This window comes from Lycium ferocissimum, chromosome 4 (genome assembly GCF_029784015.1).
Source record: "Lycium ferocissimum isolate CSIRO_LF1 chromosome 4, AGI_CSIRO_Lferr_CH_V1, whole genome shotgun sequence".
Classification (NCBI taxonomy): Eukaryota; Viridiplantae; Streptophyta; class Magnoliopsida; order Solanales; family Solanaceae; genus Lycium; species Lycium ferocissimum.
Window position 1 is genome coordinate 41,627,517 of NC_081345.1, and position 10,453 is coordinate 41,637,969.

A 10,453-nucleotide genomic window follows, 5' to 3' on the forward strand; every position below is an offset into this window, starting at 1 on the left:
TACTTAAATATTTTAAGAAGGTGAAATAGTGAAGATCTTATTCATATTAATGGTTTCTTAAGAAACGCAAATGAAAAACACGATAATTATTTTGAGACGGAGAAAGTACGTTTTTCCATTTGTCCTATAGTTTTAAACCGAATCAGTAGCGCCTAGCACATAACTCAACTCCTCGACACCATTTCAGTAACTTACAAAATAAAGCAAATTACTTGCCAAGTGTATTTTTTTTTTTTTTACACAATTACCTTCTTTCTAACATGCTAAACTTTTTGAGTTGCTTCGTCTGTTTCTCCATTATTTCCAACAATTTTCTACAAAACCCTAGACTCTTACATGATAGCGACTGTTATCTGTAATGTCCCAAATTTAATACAACAAAACAGAAAAATCAGGAAAACAAAGAGTGGTCTTGCTATGATAGACACAAAATTGTAGAGAAGTAAAGAATAAGATACGAAGAAGATTCATGAATTCATGTTCTTTGACTAAATTTCTTAGGCTGTTGACCCACACTACCAGAAAATAGGCTTATGGCAACGGTTCCAAAACCGTTGCAATAGACCTATGGCAACGGTTTTGGAACCGTTTCATCTGATTGCATGCCAATAGGTCTACTGAAACGGTTTGGTGGAACGGTTTCAAAACCGTTGCCATAGCACTCTCTATTGCAACGGTTTTTTTATCGTTGCCATAGGGCAAAATATTGCAACGGTTATTTCTCCAAAAGGAACGGTTTAGAACCGTTGCAATAGTGGTTTACGGCACGGTTGTAGTTGCTATTGCAACGGTTTTGCGAATCTAAGAAACACTTTTTTGAAGCTATAGCAACAGTTGAAGTTACATATTGCAACAGTTATCAGAAGCTATTGCAACGGTAAAATAAAGCAAGATGTACTATTTGTTACTGATAAAGTCCAAATCCACTCCTCAAAGAGAAAGTGTACACGGTCGTATGCAATATAATTTACCCAACTATGAAGTAGGGTCAATCCCGCGTGGAACAATATACTAGGCGATTAAGAAAGTAAGGAACTTTCACTTACTAAGCTAAGCCAAATGATAGATAATATTTTGGTTTGTTGAGAAAATTATAACTAATACAAAAATATAAACTAATCGAGAAAGCAAGTAAAATGATCAATGACGCAGCAATGGATACAAGAGAAATTAATCTCAAGTAATGATCCAATGTATTTTACAACTATGAATGGCGGTTTATGTTAATAGATAATGATTTCTAAAATCTCATTGAAAGTCTCTCAACCAAATCAATGAATTTCACTCTAAGCTTTCTCAAGCCTTAGAGTGTGATGTTAAGGACAATAAATTCAACCTCAAGTTAACTATCCTATCTCTAAATCAAGTTATTACGGATTTAATAACCTAAATCCTTGCTATCTAACTTTTTCTAACTTTCACTTTCTTTCTCAAGCAAAGTAAAAGTACTTAGGCACAAATAATGTTTACAACCATTAAGAGACATTTAAGCATGAAGAGTTGATAGAAAAACATTAACCCACTTCATTAGAAATAAAAATTGTTCAATATATAAGCAAAACAAGAGATTTAATTCAACACTTGATAATGGATATTCTCATAAACAAGATGCAAGTGAGAGAATAAAATACAACACACTTAAATATTCAATACATAAAAAGGAATTGAAGAAAGGGTTAAGAGTTTTATCATTCAAGAGCTCCAATCTTCTCCTCCAATGGTGTGGTTGATGATGAACCCTAGCTCCAAGCTTGAAATGTGGCCAAAGATGAATATAATTGCTCCCTTGTCTTCCTTTTGTAGTTCCCAACTTTTTCCAAGTCCAAAAATAACAAAATAAGCCCCAAGTTTTCAGATTTGCAAATCTGTCCCGTTTTTGCAAAACTGTCCACTTTTGACAGTTTTGCAAAAACTCTGTACGCTTTTTGTCCAATTTGGCCTCTTTTTTACTTTATTTTCACTTGGTTTCTTCCGATCACTTCTAAATCACATAAACCTATAAAATGGAAGTAAATGACATTAAATGCACTATTTTCTCAATCAAAACATAGCAACAATCTAAGATTAAAGAATAAATAAGTTGGTAAAATACCAACTTATCAGTTACACCTCGGAAAATTTTCCGTTGATGCACAGCGAATAGATTAACGAAGAACACGAAGAGTATGGTATTTCAATACGTAAGTAATGACATTTGATGACCTTAAGTAAGGTTTTAAAGACATCTGATGTTAGACGAGAAAGTTGCCAAGAGAAGGCAATGTATACGATAGGTATCGACGAGAATTACGAGTAACAAGTTGATGATGACCTAATGATGTTTTGGGGAAGAGCTATAACTCCCCTTAGATTGTTAATGAAGTGATAAACAAGTGTTAAGAAGGTTCCATAAAGATTGGAGATCGAACGAGACGACGGGAACAACTTCGGAGCCCCAGGGTTTTCACGCCACCCCACCGACGGTGAAACCTTGTACGGATCGTGGAAGGGTCCGTGGAACTGCCAGCAGAGATGGTGGCTGGCTGGTGGTGAACCACGGCCAGAACCACGGACCACACTATGTTCCACGGACCGTGGAAGAGTCCGTGGAACTCCCGACGAGCTGAACTCTTCCAAGTTTATAAAGGTGATCCCAACTTCATTTATTTCATTCCACACACTTCTTCATCTCTCTCAAGACCTCTAGAACATTCCATACACTTCATCCACAAGAATTCAAGGAAAGTTGATGATCAACTTCATCAAATCAACAACAATCAAGATTGTGAAACACTTCAAAGTCATCTAAGTCAAGGAATTCCAAGAGGAGTGAACTAGGGTTTTGGGTGTAAGAAGAGTATTCCACTCAAGACTTATTCTTCCAATATCTAAGGTAAGTTTTATGGTATTTTCATGATGTTTGAAGTATTGTAAAGTTGAAACACTTGGATTCTACTACTAGAACGTAGAAAATGGGTCATAAATGAGGAATAAGTACAACAGTAGTAGTTTGATCAATCATGAATACGGATATGTCAGACTATGAATACGTTATAAATGACATTTAGAACATGGAATAAGTATTATATGTGAAGAAACATGATAGTGAATTATGATCATGATTTTGGAGAATTGAAGGTAAGTCACGAAATGTGAATAATGTAAACGAATGACGATTGTTGTTATGAATGTTTGGGAGTTGATATGGAATATGGAGAAGTCGTACAAACAAAGGAAATGCTGCCCAATTTTCTAGCTTTTGAAAACACGTTCTTATAATTGTTTAGCTAATGTCGATACGAATCCTCTTGAAGGTAGAACGTGTGCATTAAAGGAGAAGGAGCAAGCGATAGAATAGCTAAACGACAAAGGTATGTAAGGCTAGTCCTTTCTTTCTAAGGTACGACTCTTACGGTACGAATCCTCCTATCTTTCTATGACTTCTCTACATATATGTATGTATCGGAAATGATGAGTCTACGTTATAAGGAGCCCTCATGAGATGAAGTTAAGAGGTATGTTATAAATATGATGATGAGCCCAAGTCTAGAGATCCTAAAACTTATGATACAAAATTTCTACAAAGCTAATGACCTTCGTGCGATTCTTTGTTATTATTCATTGTTGCTGACCATCTTACGATGTTAGTCTCTTTCCTTCAAGGTACGATTTTCCTCCTTCTCCAGGAATTTCCTAAATACCGAAGAACTAGGAGTCTATGTTCGTGAATAGTCATATGAGATAAAGATAAGGGATACATTATGAGCACGATAGGGATGACGATGAGTCTATGACTATAAGGAGCTACATATGTATGAGATAAGGAAAAGAGGTGAGACACGAGTATGATAATTGGTGATGATGAGATAAGTCTATAGAATCCTAAAGTGAGATATGATGCCCACGAATGCAATGATTCTGAGTATGGTTCCATTGGTGCTTCTTCTTATGTACACTCACCTTAAAATGTTAGTCCCTTCAAGGTGAGATACGATGATTTGATTACTCCATAATGTAATCGGGGTTCCACGACCTTATGTCACCCCGACATAGTTATAGTCGCCTTCAGGTCCTAATGTATGTTTTGATGATATATATATATATAATGATGGTAAGTTATGATAAAGCCATGATATGCCTATAAGATAATTAATAATCACAAGTCTATGATATGTATGATGATGTTTAGCTTATAATATACCTATGAAATGTATGATGATGAGTATACGATGATATGATTCCACCGCGCCTAATTGGCGTGACATGTCACCGCTACGGCGGGCTACTTCGAGATTCCACCGCGCCTAATTGGCCGGACATGTCACCGCTACGGCGGGCTGCTAAGATTCCACCGCGCCTAGAAGGCCGGACACGATTACCACTAGTGGGCTGCGTGCGACTACACCGTGCCTAGAGGGCCGGACATCACCACCACTAGTGGGCTGCATATGATGGTTACCCGGACGCGGATTAACGATGATGATATACGAATGGTATGATGATGTACGAACGATTTGATGATTCATGAATGATATGATGATGTATGTGTGAGTAAATGACGTATACGATATGGTAAATCATATGATATGTTACATATGATATGTATGTATAAAATGTATCCGTTCGAAGGTTATGTCCTCATCTTATGTCTTATGATTTCTCTACTATGTTCATTTCATTCATGCCTTACATACTCAGTACAATGTTCGTACTGACGTCCTTTTCCTTGGACGCTGTGTTCATGCCCACAGGTAGGCAGGGAGACGGTGCAGATCCATAGGAGCTATCAGCAGATTTACGGGAGCCCTCCTTTATTCCGGAGGTGCTATCTTGAGACAGTATTTTTGTGTACATATATTTTGGGCACGACGGGGTCCTGTCCAGTCCATATGTCTAGTACTCTAGTAGAGGCTCGTAGATACGTATGTGTGGGTAGTATGGTCTCACAAGTTTCTCATATGTATACGCACGTATGTATATTATTATTTTGATAGCCTAAAGGACTGATGTTTATAAAGTAAATATGTTTTAAATGAAAGTCGTTTTCTATGATTATGAATGATGAGAAATATGAATGAAGGCAGGATAAGTAATAGAATGAGTGGTGCTCGGTGGTTAGCTCCGGATACCCGTCATGGCCCTAGTCGGGTCGTGACACTATTATAGAATATAATTGTAAATAATTATTTTCCTACAATAAAACATGATGCACTGAAATTTATATAAATTACGAATGGAAGGTTCATAAACAAAATCATTATCCAAAATATCCAACTAATTATATTCATAAGTTTGCACAGTAATTAGAACAAAGTTCCAAAATATGAAATCTCTAAATATCTAAACAAATTAATGTTTCATCAACTATCCCATAACTCTAAATATCATCTTCATTGGTTCCATGCACTCTTTGATCATTTGATGCACCTACAAATGATAAGTAAATGTTAGCCAAATTTTCAAATGGTAAAGAATAATCATTAAGTTGGAATTAGTCAGTAATATGGTGCTAAATCCACCAACAATTACTTATCATAGCACATAGTTATGCATGTCAAGATTACAAATGTTAGGAATATGAATTGATAATTCTACCCATACAAAGCATTGTGCAGAAAGTATCATTGACTATGAATGGAGCACAAAAGTGGACTAAAATGTTCAGACATATAAATTTCAATGATTCATTATACTCCAATAATTAAGAATTAGAAAGATCTTCAAGTGCAACGCTTCCTTCTTCCTTTACCGACTCCAGCTTTCAATATTACATTGTTGCTAACTTGACACACTCAATTTTGTCATCATTTTGTGCTACTTAAACTGATATTGAACTGTAATATAAGACTGACCAATACATCTTTCATATATCTGTCAAGGTCTGGGGGCTACTTATTTTCATAATACACAATTTACTAGTGCCAGTAAGACGTCTTCAGCTAACATATAGTCTGCATATTTATATAAAAAAGCATGAGTCAAAGATCCACAATGGGAGTTTGAGAGGGAATATCTTCCTCATGAAGCAAAAGGTTTATACCTAACACATATGCATTAACAAGAAGATAGTCCGACGTAGTCAACCTATGCATTTATAAAATGGGAAATATATTAGCAAGTAGTTGAAAGTTAAATTACATCTCATGGTTTACAGGTAGAGAATTTATGTACTGTAGTTTTTTTATAAGTATCCTCATATTTATGCAGTAGAGAAAACCAATTGTAGTATTCCACAAGTTACATTTCAATCAACAATAATTACGCCTCAATCCCAAACAAGTTGTGTACGTTATCTTTCAACCAATGAACAAAAATAATTCTATAAACGTAGAAACCACATAGCTGTAAGAAAGAATGATGTTGTTTGGACATCAAATCTATTTAAGGACTTTACCATAGGATGCCACACTCTAGACTTGCTTGCTGCAGCTCCACATCATACACAAGAAAGCCAACATATGTATGCAGCCTTATCTTTTACCTAATCAACCAGCATACCACTAGAGAATAAAAAGGAAAGAAGGTAAGATCTATTCACATAAGTTGTTGTGCATTATTGTAGTCACAATATTACCTTTTCACCGATTAAAAGAAGTTAAGAAGAACAACAATATTATCACCGATATGGCATAGTTACCTGGCAAATTTGAAACAAACAAGAGGGTGTTTGGATTGGCTTTTTAAAAATAGCATATAAGCTAAAAGTTAAAAGCCATAAGTTGGGAATACCCAACTTTTGGCTTTTAGCTTAGTTTTGTATTTTTTTGGCCTAAAAGTAAGTGCTTAAAGACATTTTTTATCTTTTCCAAACACCAAATTTTAGCTTAAAAGCTATTTTGGCAAATAAACACTTAAAATAAGCAAATCCAAATACCCTCCAAGTAAGATTTTAAAGGGGTAGTTGGTGATATTTGGACCAACAACTCTACCATTAGCAACTTATAGTAAAGAGCACACTATAATCACCCAGCAGAAGCGAAGAGTACAATAAGAAATACTGGTAAGTGAAGCCCCAACAACTCTACCATTAGCAACTACCTCTCAAACTATGATCATTGAACATTTATCATGACATAACTATAATAAGAGTTGCCTCATATCAACACGCAACATACCAAGAAATTGACACAAACAATGATTTTTACCTTGAAATCAACTTATGACTTACAATCTGAGGTTCTCACCATTTTTGGCAATTAAAAATTTAAGTTAGGGGAGATTACCACCAGTCCAGGGAAAGAAAGAGATTAAAAAAGATAGTTATTATATACTGCACAATTTTTAGGTAGCAAGTGAAAGTAGTGTAAAAGCTCAACATCTACAGAAACTGAATCAACAAAAATATTGGTTATGCAGCTTCTAGTTTAGTTAATTTCCTCTCATCGCCGTCTAATACATGCCTAGCTCTTTCTCTTGCCACAACCTAATTTTAGAAATAAAACAAGAGTTATATCACAAGATTCCCATGTATTGTTTTGGTTTATTCACTAAATAGAAAATTAGAACCTTCAAACAATGATATATCGTTATTTGTCTCACACCCAAAACCTTATAAGTACTTATCTCCAAAATGAACACTCAACTTAGAGGGATATTAAAGGAAGATACAGCCATCTGGGTGAGTTTTGTATGCAAACATTGGAGAATGCCATTATATTGAGGTGATAAAATAAGAATCTATGAAAGCACCCTGTTGTTCTTTAACAGTGGAAAGCAGAAGAGTCTTAAGTATTGGCTTGCCTATATGCAAATTATTAGAACAAACTAAAACTCCTTGATAACACCAAAATAGCACATTCTACTAACAGATGTAAGTAGTTATTACTTCAACCTTTTCAATGGAACCAGAAGTCACATGTAAAGAGTGCTAGAAGCTTTAATTGCAAATAGGGAGGGCTCAAACTCTTAATATTTATGCATAACCAACTCTTTATAATGCAGTTTTTGTGAATATTACCTCACAATTAAAAGGAGGGCAAGAAAAAGAGCTTCACTTGATCTAACACATTATTGAAATTTACTTACATTGGTAGCATGTACTCCTTTAAGAAGTCTCTAAGTATTTCATCAGATATATAATCAGTAACAAGCCAAACCTACAGTTGCAAACAACAATACATGACTAGCACACTTTGAAAACAAGATGTTTATTGGAGCTTTGCCATATATCACTCTGTAAATTTTATTGTGGAAGAAAAAGGAACATGAGCAAAGCTTCATCACTCTTTCTATTAATTTATATACAAGTGTACACGAGCAAAATTGGTAAAGATATAACTTTCTTTTTGATCAGGTAAAAAAATGTGATGGAGACATAAATTTTTTATCAGTCCTTCATGGGCATAGTTGACATATAGATATTGAGCAGCACCACATTTCTTAAAATCACATTAAGACACAAAAGTCACATTCTGGAAGGGTGGTAACAAGTAATCACAATAGTTCAATCACAATCAAAAATAAAAAGTGAAGTGTCGCTTGGGACAGTAGAGAAATAATTAACTTCATGCTTCCATGCTTTTAATTTAGACACAAATTTAGAAAGCCAATGATTTAAACACAAGAGCTCATAAAAATAACATATATTGCAACTTTTTGCATTCTTCGATTGTAGAACTACTTCCCACATTATATGATTCTAATTGTCATCCAACTCAAGTACTTTGCCTCACCAACAATTCAAACTAATAACCAAGGCTTTCTGTATGAATACATTAAATTAAGGGCCCTAAAATGCAAAAACAACAAAGAAACGCTCACAAGGAATATCAAGTGGAAGTTTGTCTATCCAATAAAAGGAATATCAAGTGGAAGCACAAGAGATGATGGTAACCTTAGAGGCAAGAGCTAATAACAACGGTGTATTTTACTATTCTTACAATCTTGAAGCAGATTGCACTACATTACACCTTCCAAAGTAACAATTAAAATTACAAATTTCAGTGAAGCATAAGCTCAAACACCTTATAGGCACATACATTTTTCTCATGTTCCAACAAAAGAGGACTAGACATTTTCCAAAAAGTAGTTAAGATCGCATCAGTAAAATAAACCCAATCCATTCACTCACACGCCAAACGTCATTTACCCATTGAGATTAAAATCAATGACTCTTAGTTTAGAACTAACAGAGAGATGCGCATATCTCACTGCTCAATTAAAATTGATTCTTTGTAGATGGAAATTAAAACTCCAGCACCAGAAAATTATGTGTTGTTGGAGTGTGTAGAAGGTGGAGAAAGTAGTTACCAAAATAATGAGCAAAATCGTGGAAAAAGAATAAATAAAAGATATCGAAGAGACTTACAATGGCGATTCATATATGGAAATCTAGGAGTTGTTCAATTTCTCCATCAAGATATCATGCTATTTTTAGGTATAGGGAGAGAATAGAGGATCTGGCGAGTTGAAGCACATAATAAGGACTTACTACCACTTAAAATCAGCTTGGAACGATCCATGCTCATATAATGCGTTCTCAGAAAGAGAGACCTAAAGTCCTTTGGGCTTTTGATTTCCGGTACAAGAGAAAGAAATGGAGATTTTTGGTAGTGGATGATGAGTTTTAGGTGAAAAACAGGGTGACATTTGCGGTTTTTGCTTTCTGGATGGGAATAATTAGAAGAAGGGGAAAATAAATATGTAAAGAACCGTTGCAGTATATGATCTATTACAACAGTTTCAAACAAACCGTTGCCGTAGAAAATATATTGCTACGGTTATGTATCCTCGTAACGAAACTGTTGCCATAGAATATCTATCGCCACGGACGTGTAACTGTTGCAAAAAACCGTTGCCATAGACTGTCTATTGCATCCGTTATGAAACCGCTGCAAAAATAACTGTTGCCACAGCCTCAATTTCTGGTAGTGAAAAAGAGACCAAAAAACTGAATATATTACAAATTATCCAAATATTATACTCTCACCTATGGTCCTCCATTTTGATCAGTAGGGTACATACTCCCAAAATTTCTGCAATGATTTTCAAACAATCCTCCATTTACAAATTAAGATTTAATTTTTCTATTTTCAGATTATGCCGACTGAAAACTATTGAGTTCTCCCACATCGGTTGCGGATGGGTTACTTAGTCTCTTTATATGGACTTGGGCAATCCTCCCTCATAAGCGCCAGCTTTTAAAATAGTTAGGCTCAAGATCCATTCTTTACAGGCACTGCAGAATGCCCTTATTTTGGCATGACTACCGATCCATTCTTTACCAGTACCCACTACCGATTCAGCTTGAGTAAGACACTACTAAAAAACAGGTTTTACCGACCTCAAAACCGACTTCGCCTGAGGTCGAAAAAAACCGACCTTACGAGGTCGCAAAGTCGTAATACATATTTTTTAATTTTTTTAAAATAAAACCGACCTCATGAGGTCGGTAATATTGTACCAAAATTTGAAAAATAATATACCGACCTCACTAGGCCCGTGAATTTATTTGATGATAAATGTAAAATATTTT

General features: G+C 35.2%; 1 protein-coding gene across 1 annotated transcript in view; it reads right to left on the reverse strand.

Annotated features, from left to right (window-relative positions):
• Nucleotides 1–5,957: 5,957 nt before the first annotated feature.
• The window catches only part of LOC132054064 (CLAVATA3/ESR (CLE)-related protein 44), a 5,718-nt gene continuing 1,222 nt past the window's right edge, over nt 5,958–10,453 (reverse strand). The window contains exon 2 of the mRNA XM_059446136.1: nt 5,958–6,063. Within this exon, the coding sequence (XP_059302119.1) occupies nt 5,958–6,063 (106 nt within the window). The remainder of the gene's footprint in view (nt 6,064–10,453) is intronic.